This window comes from Clarias gariepinus, chromosome 9 (assembly GCF_024256425.1).
Source record: "Clarias gariepinus isolate MV-2021 ecotype Netherlands chromosome 9, CGAR_prim_01v2, whole genome shotgun sequence".
Taxonomy (NCBI): Eukaryota; Metazoa; Chordata; class Actinopteri; order Siluriformes; family Clariidae; genus Clarias; species Clarias gariepinus.
This window is the reverse complement of record NC_071108.1, coordinates 13,361,915-13,379,846: the sequence shown is the minus strand read 5'-3', so window position 1 is coordinate 13,379,846 and position 17,932 is coordinate 13,361,915. Positions and strand designations below refer to the sequence as shown.

Sequence of the window (17,932 nt, the reverse complement as noted above, 5' to 3'; positions counted from 1 at the left end):
TTTCGATTGTGGGAGGAAACCCACCATCTATTGTTCTAAGAAGATTTTGTATATGCATGTATTAGGCAGTGACAGTTCTACACATTTCCTGCACAACTTGTCTTTTTCTCCTGTCATAAAGGTTTTTGCACAAACAAAATAACAGATTGAGAGAGACAGAAGGCCCTAAATTACAAATTGTTAATCAAAATAATAAATAACAATGCAGTAATTCTACACTCTAATAATTACATTTTTTACATTATAAAACCATTTATTTGAATTTCTCTATTATAAAGGGTTCAAAATAGTAAATCATTAAAGTTTACAAAAAAAAAAATTAATGATTAACACTTATTCCCATTCAAACTTTGCTCTTTTCTTACTTACTTTCTTTTCTTTTTTTCTTTAAAACAATGTCACGAAGTTAGGGCATATAGTACTGTATTTTTGAAGATGTTTACTTGTGTGAAATAATTTCATTTCTGACCCACAGATACACATATATAAATGGTGAATCAAATCAAATGATGATGATAATTATTATTTTAATTAATAATGAATTATAATACAAATATTAAAAATGCTTAATAAATCCTTTCCTATGCTGCTGTTCATTAGGTGGCTGAGAACCTGGTCCAGCGTGACGGTGACTTCCTGATCCGTGACTCGCTGTCGAGTCCAGGAAACTACGTCCTGACGTGCCAGTGGAAAAACAGCCCTCAGCACTTCAAAATAAACAAAAGAGTGGTGGTAATGAATGAAGCCTACTCGCGAGTGCAGTACCTGTTTGAAAAGGACGGCTTTGACAGCGTCCCCGCCCTAGTCAGATACTATGTGGGTAACCGTGAGCCTGTGTCCGAGGTCGTGGGTGCCATCATTTTCCAGCCCATCAACAGAACACTGCCACTAAGGTCATTGGAGGAGAAGTATGGAGTCGGATCCGTCCATGCGGAATCGGCCAACAAAGAGAAGAAGAACCAAAGCACCAAACGACTGAGCTTGAATATCATGAATGGACACGTCCCAGATCACACCCTTAGCCGTGGAAACCTTTTAAGGTGAGCAATCTTCTTACTTCTTACTAAATCCTGCGGAATGATTCACAGACAAAAGAACTCTATACTAAATATAGAATACTACACTGATCATAGTGTAGAATATAGTCTTTATAGACTGTTTAAAATCTATTACAGAAACAGTGAGTTTACAGTATGTGGAGCCAGCAAAGATAAGTACACGTCTAAGAAAACCCTTCCTGTGGCTAAGAAGGGTATAACCCAGGCATGTACATGTGTAGCTAAATAGAGAAGAAACAGCTTGATGTGAAATGCCAAGGCAAACCATGACAAAAAATACCCGAGCAAAATTACAAGCTTCTATGCTGCAGAAATCCACACACACACACCGAGCATATAAAATTCTTCTCCAATGTTGCGCACAGCGGACAATCTCAATGACGCTTCTACACGGGAGAGACTAAATGACCCATGTTTCTCCTTCACAGCAACAGAGAGAAGTGCGGTAGCCAGCCAGCTTGTCTAAACCACGTTCAGGAGAGGAGACGGCCGTTGAAGACCCATCAGTCTGAGAGTTTCCTTCCACTCGGTGAGCATGATCACTTCTGCTTTCATCCTCGTTTGATGCAACGACACACTTCACATTTGATGGTCCGCTGCTCTGACAGCCTCGAAAACTACTCATTTCCCGTCTAGCTGGTTCTCGCTGAACAACAGCGAAAGACGTTTTCAAAGTCAGAGCAGAGTCCTGCCTTTGAAACTCTTTCAGTTGTCAGGAGCCAAACGTGTGAAGTGAGATGTATAATTAAAATGCTAAGTAACTGAAGGAAGTTTGTGCAGGGTGAGTTAGAATGCAGGAAATACACATTCTAATTTCATGTTCATTTCATTTGAGCTGACAGGGTTGGAGAGTAGAAAATCGCTTTTGAATTTTTCTATTCAAGTTTCTGAGAGCACATCAATAACAGCTTTTTCCACATTTTGGTGCAAACCATCTGTCATTAACGCTGCCAGATAATGAATATGTAAATAATACAATATCGTAAATAATTCATGTATTGTTTCCTGCTTCCAGGATCAAGGCATCAGGCCCAGACGCACCATATGGAGGCCCAGTCATGCCCAAAGTCTCCTGTATTCAGGACAGGCAGTGAGCCAGCCCTCAGCCCTACGGTCCCGCGCAAGATGGGCTTTGAGACACAAGCAGGCGAGGCTATCTGTGGATCTGATAGTCAGCTTTGCCCCAAACCACCCCCAAAACCCAGCAAAGTACCCTCCACGAGGCATCCTCACTCACCGTTCGGAGCTCCGGTACCTCCAGTGAAGCCACAGAAACAGTGGTCTTCTACCCCACAGCAGGCAGTCAGCCCAGTTAGCCCTGGCGTGAGCTACTGTGAGCTTAGTCCATGTAGTCCTGCTGAGTGGGAAAGGATTAGCGCCGCTAACGGTTATGTGGATAGGCTGAAAGTGGAGGAGAAAAGACTCAGCAATGTGAGCACAAAACTGGATCGCAGCTCTTATCATCATGCCATCGAAGCCCTGCAGGACAGCAGCGAGGAGGAACACAAAGAGCAGGAAGAAGAGGAGAGACAAGTCCGACCCTCTGTTGCAAAAAAGGCTAGAGGTTTCCGGAGGCCTGTGTTTGAGATGCTATCGGCATTCAGGCCAGGGGAGGTCGAGTTCAGATTACTGCCGCAAGAGAATAAGCCACTGGAAATGTCTGTGCTGAAGAGAGCCAAAGAACTGCTGGTCAGTCAGGATCCCAAAACTATCGCCAAGCACATCCTGCAGGCTGACTGTGAGGTAAGCTTACATCGGTACTGCATGTAAGCATTATATATGTTGAGAACAGTATGGAGCAGTGGTACCACAGCTCATGTCTCTGGTAAAGACATATTGACCAGAAAATCCCAGGCTTTCCAGGGTGCCAATGCTTGACCTACTGAGCAAGGCCCTGAACCTTCAACTGCTCCATTTTGTGGAAACTGCTTTCACATTGCAGTCTCTGGCCTGGATCTGAGACACACTTGTCCTCTAAGGTTGGTGTGTTTGAGTAACGTAAACACCCCATATCATGCCTAGACACGAAGACCACTTGTAAAAGGCAATCTTGGACACGGCTTAAATCAAACCATATGCAACCATAACTGAACACGGAAGTAGACTGATGTTGAGAACCTGACATCTTCAACACATCCACCTCCTCCAAAATCTGTGTGCATTCAACAGGCACCAATCTTATCCTCGGAAATATTAACATTATTAGTCATAGCATGTAGGCTGACGTCCTTGTGTGTTTTCTGTGTTTATTGGCAGCCTTATTGGTACATTTTGCATTTACTTGAACGCTGACTAGTGAGGGAGTGGGGAGGGGTTAGCGATCATACCCAGGCATATCGTGCCTAGCGTGAAAGCAGCCTATGTTGATCAGGATTAGGGCATCTGCCAAATGACGTTAATGTCTATTAAGAAATGGTTGTACTTTTTCAATGAGAAGCTCAGGCATACTTCCAACCATTTTTATATGGACTACCCATAAACTGCCAAAGGTTAACCCCCACCCATCCACACCCATAACCTGAACACAATCAGTAGTGACAGGTTCATAAGCCGCACTTCCACTTGACATTTTGGTGCTTTAGACATTAGCCTCAGAGACCGGTTCTTCCTGACAGCCTGGTGGAGTTTAGTCAGAAGTGTTCAGTTGTGACACGTGTAGAATAAGAATATAATTACTATGGCACTAAAAAAAGTGTTTGCATGGGTTTCCACTCATTACGGAGAAATAAATAGTTTTTGTGGGTTTGTTTTTAAGGAGCACTAGGGACGAGGCTCCTTTGTATACTTTTAAATAAATTCTAATTTTATATACAGGAAACAGGACCTAGCATGTAAATGTCGTGTGTATATTTACCAGGTTGCCCGGATTCTAAATGTCTCAGACGAAACGAAATGTCAGATGGGCGTGACCTCCGGCCTGGAGCTGGTAACCTTACCACATGGGAGGCAACTCCGTCAGGACCTCATGGAAAGGTAAACATTACAATGTTTCTCCACATGTTAATGTCGTACACAATAAAGGCTAGGAATTTCATACAACCATCTGATCGCTTATTCAACATAGGCATAACACCATGGCAATCGGTGTGGCTGTGGACATCCTGGGCTGTACAGGGAGTCTTGAGGAGAGATCAGCTACTCTAAATCGAATCATTCTCGTTGCCCAGGAGCTCAAAGACTCCATGGGAGACCTTTATGCCTTCTCATCCATCATGAAAGCACTGGACATGCCTCAGGTCAGTCACCCACTCGACTCTGCCTCTGCATCTCAAAGAAGCTAAACATTGAATGGACATAAAAGATTCCTTTATGTTCATTCGAGTTATCATGTAATCAAACTACAGGAAATACACCTTGTCAAATCTTCTTTCTGCTCACAGGTCACGAGACTGGATCATACCTGGACTGACTTGCGCAGGAATTACACAAAAACTGCCATCCTTTACGAGAAATCTCTCAAACCGTTCTACAAAGGCCTGTATGACGGGAGTGGTGAGTATCTGTTCAATTTTTGTACATCATCTTGTCTATCCTGTAATTGAGATTTTTAAAGTGTGTTTACATCTATACCGTGTAGCATGATGCTGGTTGGTGAGATTAGTAGTACTAGGTTAATAATAACCGTGTTTTTTGGCCTCTGCAGCAGAGATTCCACTGAGCAGTGCCACTGTGCCGCTGTTGATGCCTCTGCTTATCCTGATGGAAAGACCAGCAGTTGCATTTGAGGGCATGGAGATCTGGGAAAGCAACGACCAAGGCTGTGAGATTATGCTGCGCCACCTGGAGGAGGCCCGCGCCGTTGCACGCAATGCAGACACCTACTCGTATAATGCAAAGCGAGTCCTACAAGGTAAGATCAAGGGTGTTACAGTATACCTTATGTACCTTATATGGGGCAGGTCTTTAGTTATGGAGGTCTGGTCAAGCAATTAACATGACTGTATCTCAACAACAGTTACTTTTTAGTTTTTAAGTTTTAATTATTAGGTTATTTTAGGCTAAAAAGAAGACACAACGGTGGTACTTAAAAATTATTGTGACTAGCATCATGGACGCCAGTTTTTTTTTTTTTATGATTATTTATGACCAATACCAGTTTGAAATCTCTTGACCTCTAGTACACAAAAATATGATTGGATAAAGTCAAACTATTTTATTGTTTACAAACGTATATCCACTGAACTACAATGGGTCCTACTCCAGTACTTTCGTGAATGCTTGCTAGCTCAACAGTTGACGACCCCTGGTATAGTCCACCCACTGGGGACAGCGGTGTCTTCAGACGCCAAGTCATTTTCTTCCGAATAATTAGTATATCTTTCTCCATTTGTCTTTAGACTTCTGTCCTGATGGTGAAATGTTGGAGATCCTAAAGACAGACTTCCAGTTACGCCTACTCTGGGGCAGCAGAGGAGCAGGGGTAAACCAGACAGAACGGCACGACAAGTTCAAACTTATCTTGACGGCACTGTCCAGAAAACTAGAGCCTCCGGTTAAACACACAGAACTCTGAGAGGAAAAGGAGGCGCAGATCACTTCAAAGCACCATGTGGAAATACTCGAAGTGCAGAACACACATGGGGCAATAAAACTGCTGTGAAGAACGGGTGCTTTTTACAAGTGCTTTGGTGCAAAGTATCTCCCTTAAGAGACTATCGACACACACCGTGGAATAATCAAACTAATACAAGATGGTATTTTTCTTCTCTATGGACAGTATCATGTGTATAGTGTCCCAAAGAGACAAAGGTACAGCAAGAGAAGAAAAGGATTCATTCATCTAACATAAGAAGTGATTATACACTGAAAATAAAATAAAAAATTAAACTCACTGACAGTTGATGTGATGAACAAGTGAATAACATGGACATTACATCTCGTTACAATGGAACCTGCCAGGAAGTAAACAGTCAAACCTTGAAGTGGATGTGTTGGAAGCAGGACAAATGGGCAAGAGTAAGGATCCGAGTGTCTTTGACAAGATAGACATTTAAACAGTTAACTCTATTAATCAAAGTTCTACGGTGATGCGAATTCCACCACATGGAGGAGAGAACTCTGGCTGTTTGTGTACGTTGTTAAAGTGTAATTCGTATTTATACATTAACAGTTGTCCAGATGTTGGTTTTAGTCAAGAACTGTCTTGTAAAGAAGTTATTTCAACAAGTATGTAAATGAAAAAAGCTAATCTGCAAAACAGTGTATATATCATTACTAGGAAGGTAAACATGTGAATGATGATCTGTAATATAGTTTTATTCCTAATTGTCAGCCATGTAAATACTCAAACAACTTTAATATCTTTCTATAAAATGTTGCAAATGTGTAGATAAACACGACTAAATAAAATGTCTAACTTAAAGGCATGTTGTGTTTTAGTAATATTGTGTTTAGAACACTCACATAAGCATGCTTTTTGGACTTAATAAAGCATTTGTTTATGCAAGTGAACACTAATCATGCGAATTTGTTTGCCTGTATTTGTATCGCCTGATATGTATTGTTTTTAAAAAATGTCCTGCATCTGATTTAACCTTTATTGGCACATACAGTACACTGTCCCACCACACGCAAAAACACTGATACTGTCTGTGTGAAAATATTTTTAAAAATCTTTTTTTCAATTTGGGTCCTGAAAATTTGATACGTATGAAGGATGCATCATTTCATGCAGTTACCTTCTTAGCCTGACACGCCCACCTCTCTGCAATAGGGTTAAACAGAACTCATTAGAACACATGACCTCTATTCCTGTCTCCAAAGTCTAATCTTTATGGATTTTTCTTTTTTAATTCATCTCACTAACTAATGATTTTCTTACGGACATATAGCTGTTCAGTCCCAATCCTATCAGATTTTTTTAAATCAAGTTGACAGCTCAGTTACCTTTCACTTCTTGCGCTAAGTACACGTACTTTGTTATTGTACATAAGTCACACATCTGTACATTACTCAAGTAGTTTTATTACAGGGTACGATTTACTTTCACTCTACTACATCATAAAGCAATTACCAGTACTTTGTATTTCAATACATTTCTGCATGGAGTTGTGTTAAAGACAGTGGTGAGAATTGTTTGAAGCGGGAACATCGCCACCTGCTGACTATTATGCGTGAGAGAGAGAGACTTATGACATGTACAGTACTGTATGGGTACTGAGCGATAATACAAGCTTAGGTATGCACTTTTGTACTTTTACTTAAATAGAAACGTGAACAGAGAACTTCTACTTGAGTAACATTTGACCTAGGTATCTTTACTCTTACTCAAGTACTTTTACTTTCAGGTTTTAATAATGGTTAAACATTTCTGAACCCAATTCAAGTTATTTCAGATCGCCTGAGATGATGCTTTTGCGCAGGCCAGTGTTTTCACATCTAAAAAGCCTTTTTTGAGCAGACAGTGTAGCTACTCAATTTTATACTTTTAAACAGTAAATATTATATTAAAAATATTCAAAGAAAACAACTGTACATTTGAACAGGTTAAAGATCCAGTATTTAAACATCAATATTATTATGCATTGGTCATCTTACATAGACAAAAATTTCCAGTCAGCTGCTTCAGATCAGATTTGTACTCATTATAAAACAGTTGTCAAATACATGTAAAATAAATTACATTTATAACAATATTCTGCTCATCCCTGGTCAGCATATTATTCTCAGTTATCGAATTGACTATTAAAAATCAGCTGTCTTTATTGCTCATACAAATATTTTAAAAATCTCTCATTTTATACAGAAAGACACAGAAAGAATGAGACAAAGGGACTTTAGCATTTATTTCCTGTTTGCTCTTGATCAAATACCCCAGGAGATAGTGGTCACTGTTGTCTTACTGTACAATATATTTATACAAAAAAAGTAGCAGTCAGAGCCAACATCACTCATTCATTCATTCATTCACTCAATTTAAATTTAAATGAAATCGGGGGAGGAAAAGTGCATTGGTTAAGACCAGAGTCCTATGCAGAATAGTGTTCAGACATGAAAAAAGCACTGATTACAAACAGAAAACAGCACGTAGAGAGTCAAAGAGGTGAAAATCATTCGTACGATTAAAAAACCCTATAAAAAGACATGGTAAAAACACATTCATTATGAAATTAAAAGTTGTTAATACTTAGAAATCAGTAATAAAACCTAACTAGGTATATACATATGCATACACATAGTTTCAATATATGCATGACACGTTCACAAACATACGCACACAAAGATAACGCAGGCGCTTTCGGATAATGAGGACGCTTATCGGAGTTCTTCGAGCATGATATTAAAAGCTGGAAGAGAATAAAAAGGTGTTAGGATTGGCTGAAAGGATGGTTGGAGTGTTCACTGCACTGCATTTCTAACAGATCCAGGCTTTCGGTCCGTTTTGTACGACGACGTGTCACCCTCTGTTGGTCCCAGGTGGTATTTTGTGGTATCCGCAGCACACATCGGGAGAACTGGCAGTTAGTCTTAATTATGTTGGTTATCGGTGATAGGGCTGCTGTGGTCCAGTCTTGTGCATACTCTGGTTCATTCGTGCTATACTTTTATGATGGATGTGTTATTCTGGGTGGATGCAGTCAAAATGGAGAAAAGAAATATGCAATGATGGTATAAAACAAGGCATTACAGAAATAGGGTAATGAAGGATTAGAAGTGGTTATATGTGATCATCAGGTACTGCTGACAGGGCAGCCCCGTGAGAGGGAGTGACATGTTCACGTCATGCATGTTAAGGCAAGCAAGAGGGATGGCACAGGAAAACATTCCCATGACAGCGCTCGGATGGAGTGCAACAAGGAGTTATGTTAGGGTCAGGCACAGTCTAGGATAAATGCGTCAGGTTAGATCAGCTCTTTGGCCTTCTACTCATTCTACACCATGCAGCTGATTCCTCACTTAACATCCCCCCCCCCCACGCTATTCCTCTTCCCTTTTCTACACCCCTCCCAATCTACGTCACAAGCTTCTGCTGAATCGAAATGATGTTAATGGAAAATGAGAGTCAGCATGCAAACATGCAATCTGCTTGCTCTCTCTCTTCCTGTTTCTTTCAGCCGAAACCCCTTGCACTACCTACTAACAGACCCAGAGCAGCGTGTCCCTTCCACCAACACCACAGAGCCCCCACTCATCCACTCAGGAACCTGTAGCCACAGAGAGAGGAAAGAGAGCACCGTCACTCACACAACATACTGTAGCTAGAGAGGACTGAGGGCCCATGTGGAGATGAACACACACACACACAGTGCAGGTCCTGAGATGTACAGTATCATATAATGATCTGAGGATTAGTGATGCAGCACATAAATGTGAAATAGATAAAAATTTTGCCTGGAAATCACAGGATAGGCCTGAGAAGTCATAGCCAGAAAGCTGGTGTAGGTTAAACAGCCTATAAAAAAGCTCCAAGTTTGTGTACTCGACATGTACAATTTTACTTCCAATGATTTGGACTTACAGGAACGGGCTTCACGAGTCCCTTTCAGTAACTGAGAATAAGGTATTGTTTGTTAAGAATGAAATCTTTTTATCCTACCGCACTGCTGACATAAAAAGGCCACTTCAAAATGACAGATAAAGCTATAATCCAAGGAACAAAGACGCTACAAAAAAGCGAATAAAATCTGAAATGTGAATAGGAAAGTAACCTGCCTCTGAAGTAAACATAGTCAGGGTCTTTTTACCCAGTGTATGTGTGTGTCTGTGTGTGAGTGTGTGTGTCTGTGTGTGCGTTTATGGTTTTGTCCATGGGCTCACACAGTGAACAGGGTATGATGCAGGCTGCGATGCTGCCAATGCTGAGAGTCAACATGACATGCATGGCTGGGCGACCATGCTTCAGATGAGCTCAAATGTAGGTGACCGCACCTTTGCTGTGCTTCTCCATCGTGATCTCGACGTAGGACGTGGGCACGTAACCCTCCTCGCCGCTCTGCTTACGGACCCGCGTCCATCCGTCGCCCTTATCCTGCTCGATGACGTACATCACGTCATCCTCCTTCATCACTAATGTGCCCTCGTTAGAGCCTGCGAACACGCAAACGAGCACAGATATGTAAACACACACACAGAGAAAAACAGTCATTGTCATTATATTGATGTTTGTGTGTGTGCAGGGAGCAGGTGCTTCCTGTTCAATCTTTAGTAGTTGTGTACCGTCAAAAGAGTAGAGTGCTTTGCAGTGCCCAATCGCAGGGAGGGGATCATCATCTTCAAATTCATCGTCAAACTCATGCTGGTCCGGTTGAGGGGGGGCCCGGTGCTCCTGGTTGGGATCATCGGTGTAGCTCCCTTCAGGACTAAAACAAAGAAAAAAAAATACAGAGACCTACGGATTCAACTCGATTCTCAGACTTTACGTCTTTCATTTGACTGCACCTCTATCGACAGAGCTTCAGAGTCAAGTGATCGTTGTGCATACGGCTTCATTACTTCAAACTGTTCCAATGACCTACTAATGGACAGATGGCCCATTGTGCATACCTACTAATACACAGACAAAACATTGTATTGGTGCTAAAAAAAAAAGGTATAAAAAAAACAAGTGTCTTACCCAAGGTGAAAAAGTGAATTTTAACACCATTTTTCATACTTCTTATCTCATGATCCATTTTTTTGTAAATAGGCATACACATTCATATTTTTTTATCAGATAAAAGAAGAAACATTTGCTGAAGACAATTTCATGCCCTTTTATCAATTCAAATCTTCAGTGATCTTAGTTGTCATTCAGATGGAACTTGTCCAATTTAAATTTCATGACATAAGACATAAACGTGAAAAAGTATATTATTCTAAAATGCTAAATTTTAAAGATATTGCAACATGAATTTGACATGGTTACGGACACTACAGATTTTTGGGGGGATTAGGGTTATGCTTTTAGAAGCTTACTCTAATTTTAGTATCAATACTCAAAAAAATCTGAAACTGTGCATTTTAAATTGTTGTTTAAAGCGAGACAGTATAACGCTGAAAAATGGCAATATTTGGGGCCCGTTCAAAAACATAATATCTCCAAAACAGCTGAAGTTAGCAACTTGAAATTTTTAGGGAAGCAAGACTGTTCACTTCAAAGTTGCATAATACTGTTATACATAGAACATGAAAAAAAAATTAATCAGCACCAGTACTGTGGCCAACAACATGTACAAGGAATTAACTCATAGGCCTCGTAGATCGTTTAAATTACACTTAATACTACTACGTGCTCAATCCTATTAAAAGCTAGTTATGAGATCTGTGTGTGGGGTTATGTGGAGATTTAAATGCATACCTTTCTCTGCCATGAGGTGCGTGGTGATTCACATCTGAACTGGGTCGCCGTTCACTACGGGAGCTCTGTTTCCCCTCCACTTCTGCCAGCCATGTCTACAGACGGACACATTAACACGTATTAACACGTTGGAACAAAGGCTCGGGCAGCAGAACAATCGATGTAATCAGATGTACGAGGAGTGCTGTTCAACCTTGACAAGCATATCACTCGTGTAATCTGAAAAAGGGAACTGTGTGTACTTTCAGAGGAAATAAACAATTTTATGATGCGAAACAAAACAAGCAGGTTACACTTCAAACAAACACAGAAAATATAGTCTTAAAGGGCCCATATTTCCCCTATTCCTATTCAAAGCGCCTCCAAAACGCCACTCCCTACACAAGGACAGCAAAGCTGAGCAAGGGGAGGGGAACTTCTTATATGATGTCATTATATGATATGGAATAACTAATAGGCTTGTTTGAGATAACATCTGAAAATGACTAAAAAATCATTTTTGCATAATAGCTCCACTTTAAACAAGAAAACGCTAAATAAATGCTTATACAATGCATGCGTTATTTGCAAGACATGACCCATGCTTGTATAAGTAACGTTAGGAAGGAATTAGATAACATAGATATGGCTATAGAACCGGCTATATATCCCTGTATTCAACTTCAAAAACCAAAGTTCTGCTAACTAGAAGTCCTCAAGGCACTCAAGGCACATTGTGCAGAGTTACTTCATGGCGAAACGCACTGAGTGTATTGCTCCACCAGGTGTCACTAGCACATAGGGCTGTCCAGCGCTGTGATACTTCTCCAGATGTGCCTTTGTATGCTGAATTTCCTTATATGACCACAGCAACAATGCAGTTCACTGGGGACATTACCTCATTTTTGTGTATCTCGGAGCGCAGCTTCTCCATGTTGCATATGGTCTCGGAGATCTTGGGCTGGAGACTCCCCGGGTCACCCATCTGAGGATTCTTCTCATAGACATCCTTCATTTTATTTAATGCATCTCTGCGAGATAGATTTTTAACACAAATGATTTACTCAACACAAAATGATCTCTGTCTTTTATTAACACTTGACTATTGTGAAGGCCATGATAAGGACAGATCCTAAACAGGAACACCGTTAAGGGAAGCGTCTGGTATGAAAGCAGATGCTCTTGCCTTTCGCTCATTTGGCAGGCCTTACCTTTGGTCCATTTCTTTCTGCAGCTCTCTGCTGAGCTCGTCAATCCTTTGTTGAAGTTTCTTGCGTCTCTGTTCTGGAGGCAGGTGGCTGAGATCCTCGAGGTTTGGAGCCTAGGAAGACACCTCTGTGGTTAGCCGCTTTACATGTTTAGACATGTGATCAAACACCTTCACGCAAGTACGGCTTGGCGAGCATTGTGCGATGGAGACAAATCCCAGAAGAGGTGTCCTTCGTTAGAGTTCTACAGGTCCTCAAGGAGCAGTCTGTCATTTATAATTGCTGCGCTCTTTAGACGCATCGTATTTAACTAGGGCTGCACCCAGGCGTCGACTTAATCGATTACATAAATGCATTGACTTTTGTGGAGTACATCAATGCGTCGCAGCGTTTACTTCCATCCTCAATTTTTCTGCCGCATGATGGAATTATTTCACGTTACGTCACCCCAAAAACCTGATCTACATTGTGGGACAAGTCTTTAAAGAAAGCCCTAATAAAACGATGCTCTGTGTGCTGTTTCGAAGTGGAATGTCTCATCACAGCGTGCGCGTGCACACACCCACACATCACGAGCATCTCCAAAGAAAACACGGTTCGCTCTAACCTCAAAATGATGAGACAGCAGAGTGAGTGTGTATTAGAGTGAGTTTAGCGAGTGTTGCTGAGTGTCGATGTCTGGGAGTCGATGCAATCTTATCAGTTGTGTTTCAGACAACACCGCGGAAGGTTCTCCAGAGCAGACACTGACAAATTTGCCCAGCGTGTTGGTGAGTTGTAAATGCTTGTTTATGCATGCATTGACTTTTGAAAGTAAGAGACATAGTGCTTAGGTTTTAAATGTATGCTTCCTACGTAGATTTCTGATTAAAATAAGAGATTTAAAGGGGAAACTATAAAAAGTTATTTCATGGGGTTTTTTTGGTCTCATGAAGAGGGAAAGCTGTGTTTATTATATATACATACATACATACATATACACACATACTCACTTAAAGGATTATTAGGAACACCATACTAATACGGTGTTTGACCCCCTTTCGCCTTCAGAACTGCCTTTATTCTACGTGGCATTGATTCAACAAGGTGCTAAAAGCATTCTTTAGAAATGTTGGCCCATACTGATAGGATACTTCCTGCTGGAAGTAGCCATCAGAGGATGGGTACGTGGTGGTCATAAAGGGATGGACATGGTCAAAAACAATGCTCAGGTAGCCCGTGGCATTTAAACGATGCCCAATTGGCACTAAGGGGCCTAAAGTGTGCCAAGAAAACATCCCCCAAACCATTACACCACCATCACCAGCCTGCACAGTGGTAACAAGGCATGATGGATCCATGTTCTCATTCTGTTTACGTCAAATTCTGACTCTACCATTTGAACGTCTCAACAGAAAGCGAGACTCATCAGACCAGGCAACATTTTTTCAGTCTTCAACTGTCCAATTTTGGTGAGCTCGTGCAAATTGTAGCCTCTTTTTCCTATTTGTAGTGGAGATGAGTGGTGTTCCTAATAATCCTTTAGGTAAGTGTGTATATATATATATATATATATATATATATATATATATATAAATATATATATATATATATAAAACGTTTTGTCTTTCATAAAAAAATGATTGAAAGAAACATTAAAAAGGTTAAACATTGAAGTTATGGCTATTATTTAAAGGGATATTAATAAAATGATTCCATCCAGGCTAAAAATTATTGCTAGATTAACTATAAAAATAAACACGTTGACTTAACGACTTACTGAAAAACATAACTGACAGATTAGGCGAAATAAATAAATTAATTAATTAATGAATGGTAGGTGCAGCCCTATATTAAACCGAAAAACTTTAAGAAGGACATCTGAAAGAAACAGGAAACCAAGAACTGGAAGTGCTCGAAAGCCAAGTCACAGCTACGTCCACAGCACTCCACACTAAAGCTCTGCCTTACTCACCAGCATCACTGACCACTGCGCAGTCGTGGTTAGACCGAGCCGTTCACAAATACACAAAAACACACAATGACAAGTGGGTGGTCGATTCTGTGGCTTCACGAAGGGCTTTAGACTTTAACCAACAGCACTGCATCATGCTGATACATCAGACCAGGGTTGAAACCCAGCACAAACATCATGCCTTAAAGGTTCCCCTGGGTGAGATGGAGTTAACGCAGCAAGGACAGAACAGTATTGTTAGCACTGTAATAGTAGTCCGTACACACTCGTTGGTCCATAAACCCTTATTGACCTCATCAATCGTCTTTAAGCAGCAGCAGGCTTCGGGAAATGACGCAAGCGCAAAGCTAAGCAGGGTGTCATGAAGACGGTTTGTTGTCGGCAACCGGATGCTAATTGCTAATCTGCTGATGCTCTGTGTCTACAGATGATTAAGAATTTATATTTAGTTTACAGACAACAATATAACTAGCAGCCAGGTGTCACTGCAAAACAATCTTCAAATATAAAGTAGTGTGCAAAAGTCGTAAGCCACCCTCATTGCTTCATATTAAATTATGTAGATTAAATTAAAGAAATGGGAACAAATATTTTACAGCTACAGGCTGCAAAGTGCCTTCATTAAAAATAAAAATAATAATTATTTAAAAGTTGGTAGTTTATGCAATAACCTGGGCAGCAGCCTCCTTTCCCCTCTTGTTTGTTTCCACCACTTATTTATACTGTAGGTCACAGTGTGGATTATCAAACAGAAAAAAAAAAAATCCTTAAATACTAAATCCTAAAAAAAAAATAATAATATTACAAAAAGGTCTGGCTCTTTGAAAGCAAAATATAAAGAAATGAAAGGTGACTTGACTTTTGGCACTAAAAAAAGAAAGCAGGCACGGACAAAACAGCCAAAGCCCAATATACAAGACCGTCATCTTAAGCCATGTCTTGCTCCCAGGTCTAGTATCAACTTTCAAAAGATCTAATATCAACACTCTCAATGGTCTCAGACACACCAAGCCGACACTGAAGAACGATCAAGGTCGACTGATAATCGTTTCCTGCCTTCATCTTACCACTGCTTCATGTCCTCTGTGAAACACACACGATAGAAGGTACTTCACCAGAAGCGAATAGTCCAAAAATAGCCCAAGAAATAAAAACCGCAAGGGGGAGAAAATAAATAAATAATTAAACTAGACTCACAAACAGAACACTAATGTATCAAATCGTACACTAGGTACACCTATAGTGCTGCAAGTTATTGATTGGTGATTTAGGGCTTTGTATGGACTGCAGAGAAATCTGTTCTTTAGGACTTTATTTAAAAATGATCAGAAGAGTTTTGGCTCAGATCAGACTGGCAGGCCAATTCTGACGCATTGTAGACCTGTCTGCATTGGTTACTGTGGAAACAACACCAGAGGATCACATGAAGTGTGCTCTTCCCCTATGTCTCTCCATTTCTGTACATTTCCTCTAGTTTTGCTGAGTACATCCTTCAATCAGACGTCCAGGGACTACGGTTCTCCATTTCCAAACTGCAGGGTTAACCCAGCCACCCGGCCGAAAACGCTGTAAATACAGTCTTGTATATCTTCTCTAAAGACTCATTTTTCAACGAGTTTTCACCATGAACCCTTGTCCTATACCACGTGATTGTGTGGCTCGTTGGGTTGCAAGTTTGAAATCAGATTCCGGCAGGTAGAGCATCCAGCCTGAGACACACTCGAAACCACCTCTGGATGTGGTTCAGATCAGATGTTTTACTGTTCAGACTACATGAAAGCAAACTGATTCCAATCTGGATATTCCAAACAAACTGTTTTGTTTGAAAATGTAACAAAAACAATCGACCGAAAAAACTAGGCCTAACTGCTACGGGATCCTCACACCAATGTGAGTGTGCTTAAACATTCAAATAATGTAAATGCTGCAGATATACGTAGCTTCGTCAAACAAGCAGAAATGCAGAGTACGCGCTCCCTGACTGATTTATCTTTTACAGCACTTCTAGACTCTACAGTCAACACAACACTTAGTCAGAGTTGATGCAAGACGATCCATGCCAGGCAGCGGTCTGAGAGATCCTGTGAGAACTACATACAGCAGTCAGGTGACAAACATCTCACAGCCATCAGTCAGCTTAGTGTGTCAAGTGCCTGAAAATAAGTGGACCAAAGACTTCGCCACAAATATGCACGACTCGCAGGCGTAATAGTGCTACAAAGGAAACCTAGGAATGGGAATAATCAACAATCAGAAGCGCTGTGAAAACACACACAGATGCACATACAAGCACACACACACACAGAGAGACAACCAGCGCCTCTTACCCCTCTCCTCAGACCCCGGAATGTTTGGATCTTTGACATAGCTGTTCTCATTTCATTGAGACAGTATGATATTTGCTCAGTGGGGAATTTAGGAGATTGAAAATGTCCAGCAAGCAAACTAGGAATAGGAGGGGGAGGGGAAAGAGGGGGCAGCTAGGGCAACAAAAACACCAACTGTCAACCAAACAAATAAAAAATTAATAAAAAATTAATCAAATTTAAAATGTCTTATGGATGATCAGCAATAGAAGTAAGTACTGTGCTGTATGTACTAGAGTTAACCTGACTGATGATCAGTGTTTATGAAAGTAAGTGAAAATAAATAAATGAATTATTTTTTTATAAAAGCATGAAAATAAAATTAAACCATGATCACGCAATAACACTTATTTGAATGAAACTACAAAAGGCTTGCTGCTAACGGGTGAGTCCTAATAGCACAAATAGCAAGTTAATGATTAACTGCATGTCAAACCCTTTTATAGCCCTGGCAGGTTAAAGTCTTGTCCTGGCTTGTAAGACTTTGCTTACGCAACATGCTTTGAAAACAGGTGCGCTTGATTTAAAACATCATGTCAACAGCTGCATGGCCATTAGTGATCTTCCAGGTTAGCCAGGTATGCATGGTAGCATGCCCATGTGATCCTGTGTAGTGCTTATGTGTGTGTGTGTGTGTGTGGGTGAGAGAGAGAGTCTCACCTTGGGCTTTTTCCCAAACAACCAGAGTTTGTTCTTGGCTTTTCCCATTGAGTGTTTGGGGTCAGGTTTGCCCGGGTCGGTTTTGGGAGTGCTGATGGTGCCATCTGACCCTGTGCGCTGGATGTTCTGACTAAAGTCCTCGAAGGGGAAGTCTGTCGGTGGATCGAACCCAGACTTAAATGATTCAACCACAATTGATGAGTCCTGTGTGAAACAAATGAAGGTAAAAACACAAAAGTTTCGAGATGACAGAAATTGCAATCAGTGTGTATAATAACACATGACTCATGTATAATAATGTAACAGTGTGAACAAACGCCTGTTTATTAGTCCCTGGGACATGTGCACATTCACATAGGTGTGGTTTTCTGTAAATGGATATGATCATCTATGCGGCCCTTCTCAAGAACAAAAACAATGCCCTCGGGATA

At 40.8% G+C, this 17,932-nt stretch overlaps 2 protein-coding genes across 8 annotated transcripts in view; one reads left to right on the top strand and one right to left on the bottom strand.

Annotated features, from left to right (window-relative positions):
* Positions 1 to 5,874, top strand: part of bcar3 (BCAR3 adaptor protein, NSP family member) — a 72,603-nt gene extending 66,729 nt beyond the window's left edge. For all 6 annotated transcript variants that reach the window (XM_053503880.1, XM_053503882.1, XM_053503881.1 and 3 more), the window contains 8 exons: positions 601 to 1,040; positions 1,487 to 1,587; positions 2,074 to 2,801; positions 3,916 to 4,031; positions 4,123 to 4,294; positions 4,439 to 4,550; positions 4,702 to 4,908; positions 5,396 to 5,874. In XM_053503880.1, coding sequence (XP_053359855.1) covers positions 601 to 1,040; positions 1,487 to 1,587; positions 2,074 to 2,801; positions 3,916 to 4,031; positions 4,123 to 4,294; positions 4,439 to 4,550; positions 4,702 to 4,908; positions 5,396 to 5,571 — 2,052 coding nt within the window. In that variant the 3' untranslated portion in view covers positions 5,572 to 5,874. The remainder of the gene's footprint in view (positions 1 to 600; positions 1,041 to 1,486; positions 1,588 to 2,073; positions 2,802 to 3,915; positions 4,032 to 4,122; positions 4,295 to 4,438; positions 4,551 to 4,701; positions 4,909 to 5,395) is intronic.
* A 1,950-nt stretch (positions 5,875 to 7,824) lies between these two features.
* The window catches only part of fnbp1l (formin binding protein 1-like), a 54,584-nt gene continuing 44,476 nt past the window's right edge, over positions 7,825 to 17,932 (bottom strand). The window contains exons 9-15 of one of the 2 annotated variants that reach the window (XM_053503922.1): positions 17,502 to 17,705; positions 12,525 to 12,634; positions 12,212 to 12,344; positions 11,335 to 11,429; positions 10,215 to 10,357; positions 9,927 to 10,085; positions 7,825 to 9,202 (exon numbers count right to left, since the gene is read on the bottom strand). In XM_053503922.1, coding sequence (XP_053359897.1) covers positions 9,195 to 9,202; positions 9,927 to 10,085; positions 10,215 to 10,357; positions 11,335 to 11,429; positions 12,212 to 12,344; positions 12,525 to 12,634; positions 17,502 to 17,705 — 852 coding nt within the window. In that variant the 3' untranslated portion in view covers positions 7,825 to 9,194. Of the gene's footprint in view, positions 10,086 to 10,214; positions 10,358 to 11,334; positions 11,430 to 12,211; positions 12,345 to 12,524; positions 12,635 to 17,501; positions 17,706 to 17,932 lie in introns of both variants that reach the window. The other variant, XM_053503921.1, reaches the window with a different exon arrangement.